Raw genomic sequence first — 16,608 nt, 5'->3', positions numbered from 1 at the left:
CTGTTTTTCTCTGTGTACATTTGTGTTTAACTGGCTCTTGCGTCCCATGATTACTTCTGTATAGAGCTACTTTAACAGCAGTTACTGGGATGATGTTCAGATGTTGTTCTTGAAGAAAATAAAACTAGACTCTTTCATGTTTCCAAGTGACCAGTTGTTTTCCATAATGATGCAGAATGCTGAATTGTGGTTTTCATGTTGTGGGGGTGTTGTGGGGGTGTCTAAATGAAGACCCTTAATATTGAATATGGTGCAACATGTAGTTGTATTTGTTGAAGTCTGAGATAAGTTGGCATTTTCTGTCTCATGCTCTTGAAGTAGGAATACAAAGCCCCTGACCCTCACATTTTTAGATTGTATCGGTTCATGAGCACATGTAGAAATAGTTTTGTTTGTTGTATTCATAGATTGATAGGTTATTGCTCTGCCATCTGAACCTCCAGACATTTAAAGGAACTAATCCCTTAAAAATTGGGTTTGTGCTTTTTTGGTGCCGTATGATATATATAAAGAAGTCCTGAAAGGTGCGCGTGCGCACTTTTTTTTTTTTTTTTTAAATACTGTGGAAATGGTAAGAGGAACCTCTAGTCTGTTTTCCCTAGCTTCACTGAAAGGTCTATTGGGGTGGGACATCCCGGGGCATTTTTACTGTGAGCTCTCAAACGCTAATTGAAGAGCTCATGGCACGGGATTGTCCTTTTATTCAAAATGTTTAGTAGTCATTGAAATGAAGTGTTAACAACAAAAACAAAATCCCTTCTCCCTGCTTAATGTCTCAACCTTTACTCTGCTGGCTCTTGTAATATGAAATGACAACAACTGCTCTAGTTATCAGTCTTTGACAAGATGTAAATGTCTAATGTAGGAAACAAAGAGAGCCCCTCCTTCCACAGTGTCTTGAGAGGTGGTTGTGGGGAGTTGGAACCTTCACATTCCCTTTATGCATCACAGAGAAGCACAAAGAGGACACATCCTTTTTTATTTTTTCTCTGTGCAGTTCACCTTTGACAAGTTTGTTTAAATATTATTTGATTTCCCCAAGGTTTGAAACTGCTAAAGAACTTTAGGGATGAACATGAAACATTCACCATTTTAATTTTAGTCAAGTGTATTTGAGGGATAAAAATGGAAAATTATATTTTACCTATTTATAAAAAAATCTCACTCCTAGATAGGGACAACTAGCATGTATGCCCTCTGAGCCTGATCTTGAAAATGCTTTAACATGGGTTTAAATGTATACATATGATTAATCCCATTGACTTCAATGGGACTACTGACATGGGTAAAGATAAGCACATGCATTTGCAGGATTGGGAACCTAAATACGTTTTTAAAAATTATGATGCAGTACATTATTTGATAACTAAAACTGTACTAGTTATCATGTGCTCAGATGAGACACTATGTAAAATGCATTTTGGTATTGTGTTTAAAAAATTCTGGCATCCACAATTCATAGTATTGCTAGTTTTTAATTCTGGTGTGTTGTTGGGTTTTTTTTGTTAGATTTAATGTGAACAATAAAATTCTTCATCCTGAAATTGCGGAATGGTAAGTAGTTTATAACCTTTCTTTTCCTACGCCTTTTTTTGTAACTTGTTTATTTTATTACTTCTCCCAGCAGAATCTGGTAAATTCCTTATTGCATGTTTTACAGTAGACATTCCAACAGAAGCCTCTCCCTTTACTGTTTGACATTTTTTTATTCTTATGTTTCATGCTGGGAATGAAAATAACATGCAAAGATTTAGTTTTTACTTTCTTTTAAAAATCAACATTCTGTAACACCATAAGGAACAGAGAAGTTAAGTAACATTTAAAAGGTCTAGGCATTACTACAATGAATACCAAAGGAACTATTAATTTAAAACTTGATATAAGGGGTGCCATTTTATAAACATTGTTTTTACTTCCTTTAAGGTTTATTTTAATAGCATTAATTCTGATGAATTATTTTATTGATCATATATATATCATATGTAATTCTAGAGGAACTCCATAGCAATCTATTTATATGTTAACACCAACCTAAGATAAACCAAATTATAAGGTGCCATAGAACATTAATGTTAATATTGCTTAATTTGTTACAATATTAGTTACAACACTTTGTAATATACGTAAGTTATAGTAACATACTATTTTGTCTTAGAAAGCTTTTGCGTTTTGGTACCCACGATTCCTCCATTTTAACAGTATCATTAATGTTGTCTTAACAACCGTTTTATAACTAAGGCTTTCTAGTTTTTCATTTAGCAAATTAACTGAAGAGACAGCAGAGTGGATTTTTGCTAATTAAATTGGTTTTTAACTAAGCATTTTAAATGTATTAGCATGGAGCTGAGAAAACAAAACCTTACTTATGACAGATAAGCTACTTGTTTTTCAGAACCTTTAAAAAATAAACAGGAAAAATACATACTGCATCCTACTATTGCAGCTTAATATATTACAGGCTACTATACATTACTCTTATTAATAACTTGTGTTAATAATAAACATTACTCTAGTATGAATAATCTTCTGTACAGTAGTCCATGTACTGAAAAGAAGTGTGAAGTTGAAATTTGTCTTGAAGGCACCTGATTATTAACATATCAGAGTAATGGAAGCTTAATAAGCCAGATTCTTTGTTCTGTTGCATATTCATTTCACTACTTTGGTAGTGTAATAATGTTTTAAAAGAAAAAAAAGAACACTTTTTAGATAAAATAAAGCTGTATTAGAGTCATCAGTATGAGATGGAGATGTGCAGTAGCTGAGTTCCTCTTCTGCAGTTCCCGCACAATTTAGGAGAGGGAAAGTCTCTTAGTGCAGAAACCTGTGACAGCCGCATAAACATTTAGAGTATGGACTTATTTTTATATATATATATATATATATATATATATATATATATATATATATATATATATATGTACACACAGAAGAAGGAAGTTCCCATGCAGAAGCTTTAATAATTTAGAGTCAAGGTTTCTGAATTAGGTGCTTGATCTTGCAAGGTGCTAAACTCTCTATGAAATGCATAGAACACATTGGTAGTCACTGTGAAATCAATGGAGCTACTCAAATACTCAAAATTAAACACAAGCTTAAGTGCCTTGTCATGATATAGACCAGTTCAGTGTGTATATCACTAATAGTTATGGCCCAAGATATACGTATTAATGAAGTTTAGGTTGAAAGAGTTCGTTATACATTTCAAAAAACTTCTTATAAATTGTTGCTTTTAATTTTCCCCCTCATTTTTCTGGTATTAAAAAAAGCTACAATCCATCCCCTGTTCCCCTTATCAAAGTAACATCTTGTTTAAAAAAATATTAAAGTTAAGTGTTGCCCAAGAGTGGGGCTGAACCCATGAGTTCTATATGAACTAGCATTGTCCTAATCCCTGGTTTCACACTGGTATATTGACCTGGGGTTGAACCTGGAGATTCAGGTAGTCACTGTGATACCTAGATTAGAGCAAACTGACTGGCTCTCATGATGTTAGTGTGACAGATATTGCAATCCCTTGTAATATTGTTGGGGACCATATTTTATTAAGTTTATGTATCATGGTGGTCCAAGGATTGTATGCAATGGGGGGGGGTATCACAAGTCTTCCAGGAACCCAAAATAGTAGGGGGTGATTGAGGTGAATCACTTACGTTGCGAACATCTCCACAGAGATACCACCCCCTGAAGAGGCTTGCATATACTGGTTCAAACTGGGTTTTCCAGAGACCAACAGACCAAAAGAGGGCTTTTGATATAAAAAGGCTGGATTTAAATTTTCTCCTCCAGCAAATAGACAGGACCTTCAGTCAAAGGCGGGCCCCAACTCTTGTGGAAGGGTTGGAAGGACTTTTTCCCACTAGGACCCCATAAGACAGATGGGTGACTCCTGGTATATTTAAAGATGATGTGTTTAAATCTGTTCATTGTTTTTATTATGTTTCATCTGTAATGTTTTTTCCTTAAGAATAAATGTGCTTGTTTGTATGGTAATTTGTAACTACTGGAAATACGCTGTTCATAGCCCTCTGAGAGAAAGCCTTTAGCCAGACTGACTTAATGGGCGTATCACAGTGTAAACTGTGCAGACTTAAAGCCCCTGGTCAGAAGGACAATGAGCAGGTGATTTCAGAGACCTGAGACCTGACTGGGCATTCCCGGAGTGGGCAACAGAGGAGGGGATACAGGTGCAGTTACTCTGAAACTATGACAGCTAGCACTTCAGAATAAATGTCACAGACTGTTTGCGTGTGAGGCAGTCAGGGTTGGTATCATAGTACTGCAGTATTTCTTATATGAAGCAAGATTACTTCAAGCATTTTGAACGGGTACTTAGATAAGTCTACTATTAAACTCCTTTTCCATTTTCTTGTCCATGCAAATCTTGAGATTCAAAGATAATTTATAGGGTGAGAGAATTTATTTAGCAGTTCAGATAAACTTGACAGGTACTCCGTTAGCATGGCTGGAAGTTTAGAATAGAGTTGCTGAATATGTTTAGATAATGCTATGTTTTATATGTGGTCACTTTCTATTGCATAAATTTTCTGATCCAGATGTCCTTTTATATATTGCTCCACCACTGATTTGTTCATCTTAATGCATGCAAAATTATGGAGGTGCTCTTGTAGCTCCTTAGTTAAAATTGCATTGTGATTTCCACTTCAGGCAGATGCTAAATCCTTCAAAAATATATATTAGTCTCTCAGAAGCATTCAAAGTATCTCTGTTGCAACAAGATCAAGATCCTTGGATTTGGGGCATTGCACATGGGAAAGGAGGGAATCACTTAAAGGAGCCTTCTACAAATGGCTACCTTTGGAAATTTACAGGAAGGAGTCTCATGATTCTGTGGGTCACTAAAGAATGTCAACAGGTGGCTGTCTGAAAATTGGTACCCCCCTTCTGAGACCACAGCTCAACAGCATCAGATTGAGGCTACAGTATGTGCAGGAGGGAGAGTAAAGGTAGATGAGGGATGTGAGGTGGAAGTGTAGGGGAGGAAATCAGAAGGAAAGTCTGAATTGAACTTGAAGAGATTGGTGGAGCTAGCAGTGGTGCAGAAAGAATCTCCTTTGTACTATATTGTACTTGAAAGCTAGAGAAGAACTTTGGACCTCAATTCTTTCCCAATTTAAAAAATAGCACTTGGTATGCTTTCTCAGGGCACATAGCTCTTCAGAAAATTCTACTGTAGTTGTCAGAGTTCAGGTTTTGTGTTCAGGTGTAATTGTAAAGGTGGTGTGTTCTTCATAACTTGGAAGCAAGTGTTTTTTGGGGGGTAAGGAGTCTAGCTGTTTGGGTGATATGGGATATGCACCAAGACTGCCTTAATTAATGGTTTCCTTGGCTTTTTCAGTTTGTACCTAAGCAACATTAGCTGGAAAGTAATACATTTTTGGAATGAAGAATATATTTTTTTAGAATATCGAATAGTTCGGGTCAATTGTATACTACATTTCGTGATGGGTGCACAAAAAGTCTTCTCCTTAAAGTTGAATTGATTAATTTGAGTTGTATTTTTCCATTGACATATTTACCCTTTCACATTTTAGCAAAAGCTACAACATTTTGTTTTCCATTATATTTGTTGGAGAAATCCCATTTTGTCAAAATTGGCAACTAAAGGTTAAATGGCTGAGCCTTCTGAACCAACAATAAATGTGAACTAGAATCTCCCACTGTCCTCTAACACCCTACTGGGACAAGGGTTCAGTACTGACAAGAGTGTATGATAAATTATGGATCGGATGTCCCCGATACTCTTTAAGCCTTTGTTTTCAAAGTTTTCTAATTAAACTGATTTATCACGCAATTTGAAAGATGAAACATATAAAAAGAACTTGACCTGAAAACTGAATGTATTTTAAATTTTTTTTGCAGTTATTGCAGAAGTTTTGTTTTAGATTATTTACATATCCAATACAATTTAAAACATACATTTAAGTGCTTTATTTAAAACGCCAGTTTAAAAATATAAAACATATATGCTGGATATGTAGTATACTTTAAATATTGAACCCCCTTTTCTCCCCCTGAAAAACACAACCCAGACACTAAACCTGTTTGACCTCATATGTCAATCAGAATGAAGTTTTTCTACAATTGCACAACGGGCTATTGTCAGTCTATAGTCCCAGTGTCCTTAATGCTGATCTCCACATCAATCATTTTATTGAAATAGAAATAAAGTAATTGCAATGAAACATTGTCACTGGATAAATGTGTCCCAGTTGGAACATGACTAAAAGTCATCCCTTTGCCTGGGTATTTATCTGACAGAAGCAGCTCATTACTCATAGTCACTGTTCTATTTCATTGCTTTTCTTCTTTAATTGAATAGAATCAAGCACTAAAAATACCAATTGTTATATAATGTTTGCAATAATTTTGGTATTTTAATAACTTGTAGTATATCTTAGAGGGGTTATCTGAACAGTGGGGGAGAAGCATTTAGCCGGCACCAGGCCCCACCGGGCACTGTTCCCCCTCCCTGGTGCCCAAGAAGTGGCAAAAGAAGAAGAGTCCCTCGGCACCAGAAGGGAGAGGGGCTTTGGGCAAAGGACTTATGTCAGGCCACATGCCCACCCTGGAGCTTCACGATGGTATTGCTGCAGTCAGACCCCCAAGCCCAGCCATGGATCTGCTTCCGACTCCCAGGAGCGGCAGGGGACCCTGGCTTCTCCTAGGGCCTTCATTGCCCTGCATTGCCATTGCATCTGTGGCCGGCTAAAGAACAAGTAGGCCGGCCACAGATGCCACACCAGGTGTCAGACTCAGCTAAGACCTCAACATCCAAGGGCAAGCTGGTCATGGGGCCACCTCATTAAGGCAGGGGAGCGTCCTCGGTCCCTGATTGCAGGCGTGGCTCCTCATCGCCACAGTCTAGGACACTGCCTCCGCATCCTCAGAAGGCCCACATCCCTGATGCTGTGCTTTCCCCCTACGAGGCATGGGACACTGGACTCAAAGCACCAGTCCCCATACCCTCGGTACCAGCAAACTTCCCACTAGATGTCGCCATGGCGCAGATCACCATCGCCTAGATGGTCTCCTAGGCATCCGTCCCCACCAGTGCGGGATCGCTTCCAGTCACAGCACCGGTCTCCACCTCCCCGGTACCGCTCGTCGGGCAAACACTGATCCTCGCCCTCTTCTCACCAATTGCTGATGAGGATCAGTCAGCAGTCTAAGGACTCCACAGCTCCACCCTGGTCACCAGAGGGGCAATGGTCCAGGAGTTCGCTCCCTCTCCAAGGAAGGGTGAATCACCGCCAACCCACGAGACCAGTATGGCATCCGCAGTGGTGGCATGGCAGCAGGGACAGTGGTCTGACCAATGGCCATACTGGAATCTGTGGGGTGTGCCTGTAATGCTGGTCCCTTATTCCCACCTTTGCTCCCTGGTCGCCTTGGACAAACTGCCCCTGGCACCACCGGCACCGAAGTCGGAACACAGTGCCGAGTCCAACTCAGGGACAGCACAGCAGGCTCCAACGCCTAAGGAGCCATCCCTAGAGGAGGAAGGGGAACCGCCCCTTCCTCTGAGGTGTCTCTGGACGAAGCGGTAATGGTTCCCTCCCAAACTGGCAGTCCCCCTGACGACTTCAAGGAGCACAAGACCCTCCTTAAAAGGGTGGATACCAATTTAAACTTGGAGATTGAGGAGTCAGCAGAGGAGTCTGATGACCTCTTTAATGAGATATGTCATCCTCCATCCCGGCCTGGGTTGCGCTGCCTGTCCACCCAGGGGTCTTTAAGATTGCAAAATTGCTGTGGCAGACCCCCTCTTCCATTCTGCCTACTTCTAAAAAGGAGGGAAATAAGTACTACGTCCCTGCAAAGGGATCTGAATATCTGTACACGCACCCTCCAGCAGGGTCATTGGTCATGTCCACTGTTAACGAAAGGGACAGGCAGGAACAGGTGAGTGGCACGCCAAAAAGCAAAGATGCCAAGAGATTGGATTTATTTGGCAGGGAAATTTATTCAATGGCAATCCTTCCATTTTGGGTGTCTAACCACCAGCCCTGTTAGGCAGGTACAGTTTTAATCTATGGGACTCCCTTAGCAAATTCAGGGAGGCCCTCCCGCAGGACCGAGCCCAGATATTTGCCACTTTAGTGGAGGAAGGTGAAGCGGTAGGAAAAGGTGCCCTCCAGATGGCCTGGGACGCTACAGACTCAGCAGCCAAGGTTGTCGCCTCTGCAGTGGTAATGAGGTGCAGCTCTTGGTTACAGTCCTCTGGGTTATCCCAGGAGATGCAGACCACCATTCAGGACTTCCTGTTTGAGGGAGCAGGGCTCTTCTCTGTGCTCACGGACGCAAGGCTCCATGGCCTTAAAGACTCCCGTGCCACCCTCCACTCCTTGGGCCTTCAGACCCCTGAGTTGTTCTGTCCTCTGCCTCCCCAGTGTAGGTCCTGAGTAGCTACAGGAAAAAGGACAGAGACAAAGGATTTAAGCAGTGACACTGGTCGTCTTCCCATTCATCTCCTCAGCCTGGCACTTCCAGTAACAAAGGAAGCCAGAAACAGGCATTTTGAGGGTGCGCACGAGGACTGCGCCCAGTCACATCCCAGGATCCACCCTCCTACTCTTTCCTCAACCACCTGCGCCCCTTCCAGTCGGCCTGGTCACGGCTGACCCTGGACCATTGGGTGCTTGACATAATATCTTCAGGTTACACCCTGCAGTTCGTGGCTGACCATCCCTCCCATCTTCCTTCCCCGTCACTCTTGAGGGACCCTTCTTACAAGCAACTCTTCGTTCAAGAGGTCAAGAACCTTCTGTGCCTGGGGGCAGTGGAGGAGGTCCCTCAAGACATGAAAGGGAAAGCTTTCTACTCCCAAAAGCAAAAGGGGGCCTCAGACCCATTCTGGATCTGTGTCACCTCAACAAGTCTCTCAAGAAGTTGAAGTTTCACATGGTCTCCCTGGCCTCCATCGTCCCCTCCCTGGACCTGGGAGACTGGTATGCCACCCTTGACTTGAAGGATGCATATTTCCATTTTCCTAGGACACAGACGCTTCCTCCATTTTGTGTTGGGCCAGTGCCATTTCCAATTCACTGTGCTGCCCTTCTGTCCCTTCAGCCTGAGAGTGTTCACAAAGTGCATAGAGCCAGTGGCTGCTTACCTGAGGTGTTGAGGTGTTCAAATTTACCCATACCTTGACGACAGGCTAATAAACAGCCGATCCTGGGATCCGGTGCGGCGGCATCTCTATCTCCATCCCCATCAGTGACCCACATCTTTGATGCCTTGGACCTGCAGTGGAGAGCCTACCTGGGCGATCTCAGTATGCAAGGTCATTGGTCTAGTCACGATCGCTCCCTACACATCAATGTCAGGGAGCTCAGAGCCGTTAACTTGGCCTGCCAAGCCTTCCTACCTCACATAAAAAGCAGGGTGGTACAGGTCCTGATGGACCGTACAGAGGCTATGTTCTATATCTACAAGCAAGGTGGAACCAGATCATCTGCCTTTTTGCCAAGAAGCCCTCAGGCTTTGGGACTTCTGTGTACAACACAACATACATCTCGTAGCCACACACCTCCCCGGGGCCAATTGCCTCAGCAGGACCTTCTCTTCTCACCATGAGTGGTCCTTCCATCCACAAGTTGTCAGTCTCATCTTCCAGAGGTGGGGGACTCCCCAGGAGGACCTGTTCACATTCAGACAGAATAAGAAGTGCCATGTTTTCTGCTCGATTCAGGGGATTGACAGAGACTCACTGTCAGATGCTTTTCTGCTCCCAAAACAATGGTAGTCTTCTGCATCCGAACCTGACGGCGCTACACCTGGCGGCTTGGCTGCTGCGTGGTTAAATGTGGAGGAGCACGAGTGCTCGGCCGGTGTCTAATAGGTCCTGTTGGGCAGCAGAAAGCCCTCCACCAGATCAACTTACCTGACCAAATGGAAGCGGTTCGCTTGTTGGTCCTCAGATAAAGGCATTCGGCCCAAGCGGACCTCGCTGCAATTAATCCTGGACTACCTTCTGCATCTCAAGCTCCATGGCCTGTCCCTTTCATCTATTAAGGTCCTCTGGCTTCCTGTTCTCTCCTTCTCCTTTCCTGGAAAGTCACATTCTTGGTTGCAATAACATCTCTGAGTCTCTGAGATTAGGGCGCTTACCTCGGAACCACTCTTTACGGTCTTTTACAAAGACAATGTTCAGCTGTGACCATACCTGGCTTTCTTGCCACAGTTTCATGTGGGCCAGGACATTTACTTACATGTCTTTTTTCCATAGTCACATAATTGAAGAAAGAGACTAGGTTGCATTTCCTAGATGTTAGGAGAGCGCTAGCCTTCCACTTTGAAAGAACCAAGCCATTCCACAAGTCGATGCAATTGTCTGTCATGGTGGCTGACAAGATAAAAGGTTGTCCAGTATCTGTTCAAAGAATTTCTTCTTGGATCACTGCCTGCGTTCGCTGCTGCTGCGATCAGGCAAAGGTGCCCCCTCCTGCATTTGTAACCGCCCATTCAACCAGAGTGCAAGCCTCTGAGGCAGCTTTCCTACCCCAAGAGCCTATCTAGGACATCTGCAGGGCAGCTAACTGGTTGCCCGTCCACACATTCATGTCCCATTACACACTTACCCAGCAGGCCTCGGACGATGCTGGCTTCGGTAGAGCAGTGCTGCAAGCCACAAGACCGTGAATTCTGAGCCCACCTCTGAGGATACTGCTTGTGAGTCACCTAGAATGGAATGAACATGAGCAAGCACTTGAAGAAGAAAAAATGGTGACCTACCTTTTCATAACTGTTGTTCTTCAAGATGTGTTCTCATGTCTATTCCATTACCTGCCCTCCTGCCCCTTCTGTCAGAGTTGCTGGCAACAAGGAACTGAAAGGGCGTGGGACCAGCAGTGCCTAATATACCAGCACATGAGTGCAGCACTCAAGGGGGCGCCACAGCCGATTCTAGGGATACTGCTAGGCAAAAATTTCTGACTATGGATGTCAGTGCGCACACCTAAAATGAAATGGACATGAGCAACACATCTCGAAAAACAACAGTTATGAAAAGGTAGGTAACAATTTTTTACTCTCTTACTCAGCTTTAATTTTTTTTCATTGCTTTAATGAAAGTATTTCCATAGCATAGTAGTTTGCATTAATTCATTCTTCTAACTGAGTAATTATTATAAAATAAATTGTAACCTTAAACTCATAAAACCCAGTAAATTTAGATTTAGGGTTGTCCCAGATCTTTAATGCTGCTCCTTAGCATACTACTGGATATGGGAATTTTTATTGCAAGATTACATACTCCCTTATAATTATGGACTAATTTTTGAAGATACAATAAACAGCGTATGAAATATTTATATCAGATAATGCACATAAATAGGTTTGAAGAGTTAGAGTTTAAACTCTTTCTTTGAAGTTCTTAACACTTATTTGAACTGAATCCTAGAGAGAAAACTTAACTGACATAAATATAACACTATTGTGGAAAAAGTGGCTTTTGAAAATTAAATGTAGAACGTAACAGCAGAATTCTGAAAGGATCAAGGCAACTCAGTTCTGTGTGATTTTGTTGCTTATCTAGAGCCTCCATATATAGGCCAGTTGTAAATTCCTAGCACTTGCCCAAAATGCAAGACTTCAGATGAAGTGACCAAAGAGTGAGTTGCGCACACAGTTCAAAAAGATACATTTCTGCCATGGAAAGCAGCTAAGAGATTGACAAATGGATTTACATTAAATATAAATAGGATTGATATATTGCTTTGATTTTTTTACCCATATAGTTACTTTCCAAGGGACCCAGATCACTCGTGCATTTTTGCACATACAAAGAGAAGCAAATAAATTAGAAAACAGGATGTTTATATGTCTCTGGAGACCAGAATACAGCATCTAAGGAATTCACAATTAAGTTATACCGTAGCCATGCTAATGACTTGTTTGGATCACTTCATTAATAGAGAGTAGGTTCTTGGTATGTTGGGCATGACAGTTTTGAAATTTAGCCAATTGAAAAGTTAAAATTAGTTTCAGGCACCACAGTGTTTCTATTTTAAAGCTTTTCTCTCCCCTATTGCTGTGTGAAAGACCCACAAAGAGGAGAAACTGCCTATGCAGAAAGTGCATATAAAAGCATAAAGTATATGTATGAGTGAATAGGGGTGATAGGGAAAAAATCTTTCTCTATTCTAGTTTTAGTAATTATAGGTTACATCTAACAGTAGCTTTTTTAAAAAAAAAAATCATACACGTGTGTGGAATTTTTTTAATTGACTGCTTTCAGTAATTTAGCTGTTAGTTTGAGGCTCAGTTTACATACCAACTATGTATATTCTGCAGTTGCATTCGCTTGAGCCAGTAAGCGATTTTTTCCCCATTCAAATATCAATGCAAGTATGCATATTTGGCCACAAGCTGTTTTTAATAGGATGCTTAAGTGCATATATAGTACACAAATACAATATTTTCTTCTCCTTACTAAGGATAATTATCTTAAAAAGTATAAATATTAATAATTGAGAATAGTAGGACTTTCACCATTTGGCTTTTCTTGCAATGTGAAACTCACTGCTCTTTACAGAAAGCCAGAGAAACTGGACTTTGTGCAGGGAAATGACTACGGGCTTAGAGGAAGAGAAAGGAATATCGTGCACGCAAAGCCCACAAAGCAGGCTGAAGCCCCTCCATGGTTGCTACCCTAATCTGCTGGTTGGAATATAGTCAGCTGTCCTTCTGCAATCCATACCTGGAGGTTATGAGCCATGTAATCATAAATTTGGTAGCCTAACAACCCCATCTGAGGAAGTTTTTTGCGGTCTTTTATAGATCACCACTACCACCACCACTGTGGCTTGAGGTGCAGAGGCCTCTGGGCAGTTGCACTGCCTGCAACCTCCCCTCATGGCAATCAAAAGCAGCACTTGTGTAGTGCGGAGGGCCTTGTGATGGCTCTCCAAGTGAGTGGATATTTCCTTACAGTTGCAGTGTTTAAATACCTAGAAACAAGGGTGGCAAATGCCACAGAAATGCCTATAAATAAAACTAATGCTAAATATGATCTCCTTTATGCAAAAGACAACATAAAAGTTATCATGCAAAGCAGAACATAAAGTTTTAAATAAATGTCTTGACAATAAAGCTTTGTGATCTATTCTGGTAGAGTGGGCTTTAGTCCATACTGTTTGTATATGTAGTTGAGCAGTTAGTAATTTGTCAGGAGCTGATCGCAGTAGAGATTAGACATTAAACTATGAAATAAACTATTTGTGAGGCACCTACAGATTACAGATGTATACTGTATATTGAAAGCAATAAAAAGGCAGATCAAACAGGTCTTAAATTGTCCGACTAGCACCTTTGGTACTCCAAAGAACACTATCAGAAATCAATAAACTGTTACTCCCTCAATCTAACAAGAATATAGTTAAATTGCTATTCCATGTCCCTTCTCCAAAATAGAGCAATTAATCTCCTCATCTGTACTTGGAATGGGAATATTTTATACCATTCTAGAATTATTCTTCTGGTTTTTCATCCATTCTAAAACACTATTTTTGAATGTATCAGAGGGGTAGCCGTGTTAGTCTGGATCTGTAAAAGCTGCAAAGAGTCCGCTTATGCTCCAATACGTCTGTTAGTCTATAAGGTGCCACAGGACTCTTTGCTGCTATTTTTGAATGGTTTATGCCAGTGGTAAAATTCTCATTGTGCTTAATAATTATTTTGTGTTATTTCCTAAGCTGTCAAGAAAAATCTAACCTATTCCCCTTTACCATGTTTCTGTTTATAATAGAATTTCAATCTGTATCAGCAGTTTTATGAAGGTGCCTTGATTGTCACCAATAAATATTATTTGTGAATGAAATGCACTATGTCCCGCCATCTCAAATAATTCTTGATTTGCAGTCAAATCTATGGAGAACTTCTCCTGTCACACACATGTTGGATGAATAAACAATTTCTGAGTTTCATTAAAGCAAGCCACGGGAGCACAAATATTTAGGCTTGGCAGAATTCAATTTTTAAAAAAATAATGTTGACAAATAAGGCTGATTATTTTTAAACATTTTTTAAGATTTTTATTGACTTAAATTTTCACAGTTTTGGATAATTGTTAGGAGGCAGGCAAGTATTTAATGACAGCAGACATTGAGATTTGAAAACTTAAAGCTTTATAACTCTTAAAACAGATATTTTCAACATATAAAATACACAAATTAAATATTCTTAAATCAATAAATTTTCATCGGTTTGTGTGTGTGTATGGTAAAACTGATATTTACCAACATTTATTGATTTAAAAATCTAATCCTTCCAAGCCTACAAATGTAGATACTGTTATTCCAAAATAGCATAAACACAGCAAGGTTAAAATAAAAAGGGTAAATGTGACAATTTCAGTACATTGTTGAATTATGATAATTTACAATCAATGCACGCTTAAGTTAAATTTGAAAACAAAACTTAAAGATGTCCACAAAACTCAATAGATATAGTTCTAATATGGGCAGTGCTCTCTGCTTTGACAGTATAAAAAATGCATTTTAGGGTTGCTTTTGAGATGAACATATGAATGGTGTGAAAACATGAAATCCTTAATGTGTAAAAAAGAATGCAGTTTTAATGGAAGAATATGCAATTACCTGCACAGTGTAGATCATATCAAAGTTACTTTTTTTTACTTGAAACATGCAATAAAAAGCACCATAGCCTGTAATTAAAAGTATATTTTTAACTAATCTCAAGAATTTTGAGTCATGAAACTCATAAGTGTATACACATACAATATTCTATACCAGAGTATTGCTTGGAAACAAGAACTCTGTCAGGAAACAAATACATAAAGAGAATGGGTAGAGTGGCCTTAGTTACTTTTTTCCTTTTGTTTTTGGGATCTCATATACTCTTTTATATCAAATGACCATCTTGTTTGTTTTTTCTTTGATGCACTGAAAATAAAAAGGAGTTTGGGTTGTGCTGCATACAAGCACATGGAGCCATGGGAAATTCCATTATGTAAAACAGTTTTGTATTGTGTTAAAAATAAATAAGGTGTAGAAATGTTCTGTTTGAAATAGTGTTTGAGACATAACTTAGAGAAAAGCAATTCATTTTTGTAGTTAATGTACACTGTTAGAAAATGTTGATTGGGCAAAATTTATGCTCAATATTATTAAAATAATGCAAGTCTGTTAAAATGCATGTGACTTCCTTTGCAAGCTTGCTGTGTTAATGACAAATTAATGCCAACAAAACATTTTCATCGAAAAATGTTCCTTATGTCCTGTTACTTATAATATCATTTCACTTTTGAAGCATATTTGGTCCAATTCTAACATAGGTTTATATTATTTCACTTGGTTATTTTTTTTGTTTGTTTTATTCTGTTGTTAGTCTGCTGACTTGCATGAAAAATGACTAACCTAACCTCATTCCTTGTATTCTTTTCTTTGAAGTCGGGTGATTAAGACAGACATGGAGTTGGAAGTTCTGCGGTACACCAATAAAATATCCAGTGAAGCTCATAAAGAGGTAATGGATCCTTTACTGTTAATAATTTTTGCTCTTAGTGTAACTGTAGTATTCAGAAAATGTTCCCATCAACCTGAATTGCTTAGTAATGAAATAATGGAAGAGTTGGATAGAAAGAGGAGGATAATAGCCCTCCTATTATAACCCTATAATACACCTTACATTGTCCTTGAGCTCACTGGCTCACTTATGATGTGGAGGAAATGAAGTTTTTGGGGGGCAGGAGGCTGGAGTGTCAGTGGATGGTGACTGTTTGCAATCTATGTAGTTACTATGTTCAGGTATACTCCCATGCACTTGTGGAGGAGGCAAACAGGTTTCTAGCCTGTTCCATTGTGAGGTCAGAATTTTGGAGGCTGTGCACAGTCTGCATAGTCCGGATTGCTTGTAGCCTGAGACAGTCAGCAGTTGCTCTTTGTGAGAGTTTTTCATTGCCTTTGGTAGAGAATATTGATCAGCTCAGCAGAGGATGAGCCCCTCATTGTTGAGACTGTCAGATTGGGATAGGGCAAATGCCCGCCCATGCTCGGTTGAATGTCAGGAGGAATTTTAGCTCAGACCCACTGTTTCAATTGAGGTCTTTGGGAGTGAGTCTGTCTCAGTTGCTAACTTCACACAACACTGGGCCAGCAGTAAGACTTTCAGTCAAAGGCCATAAGTTGTTGACATTTTTATACTATTATAGCATGTGAATTTCTTCTCTGAGGAGAGAAGTCAATGACAGACTCCAGTGAAGCCTGCCGCTACATGGTTGTCTGGTCTTAATTCTCCTCTGGGTTCTTAATTTAATTCACTTGCAGCCAGGAGTTTTAGCATAATGTTCCCCCTCTTGGAGCCTAATTTATTAAGTCCACACAAAATATACAGTTCTTTTGGCCCTTATAGTCTGAAACCCTTCTTTTGTCCTCATTTCCCTTACTTCCGAATTTCAAACTCCTCCCCTGTCTGCTGCCCAGTTCCCTCTGATTATCCCTGCTTTGGCCTCATAGCCTCTCTGAAGAGACTTTCTCATAGCTCTTTTCCTAGCCCCACTCCATGGGCCCAAACGTCTTTTGCCCTTGGGACACGGTCTCCAGAGTGCTCCTTTCTGGAATGCTC

At 40.3% G+C, this 16,608-nt stretch overlaps 1 protein-coding gene across 4 annotated transcripts in view; it reads left to right on the top strand.

Moving 5' to 3' along the window:
• PEPD (peptidase D) overlaps positions 1-16,608 on the top strand; it is a 221,485-nt gene that overhangs the window by 52,810 nt on the left and 152,067 nt on the right. For 2 of the 4 annotated variants that reach the window (XM_073307881.1, XM_073307879.1), the window contains 2 exons: positions 1,510-1,554; positions 15,435-15,510. In XM_073307881.1, the coding sequence (XP_073163982.1) occupies positions 1,510-1,554; positions 15,435-15,510 (121 nt within the window). The remainder of the gene's footprint in view (positions 1-1,509; positions 1,555-15,434; positions 15,511-16,608) is intronic. The other 2 variants (XM_073307882.1, XM_073307880.1) reach the window with 1 other exon arrangement.

Source organism: Lepidochelys kempii, chromosome 12 (genome assembly GCF_965140265.1).
Source record: "Lepidochelys kempii isolate rLepKem1 chromosome 12, rLepKem1.hap2, whole genome shotgun sequence".
In the NCBI taxonomy this organism is placed as follows: domain Eukaryota; kingdom Metazoa; phylum Chordata; order Testudines; family Cheloniidae; genus Lepidochelys; species Lepidochelys kempii.
This window is presented reverse-complemented; position numbering and strand designations above follow the sequence as displayed.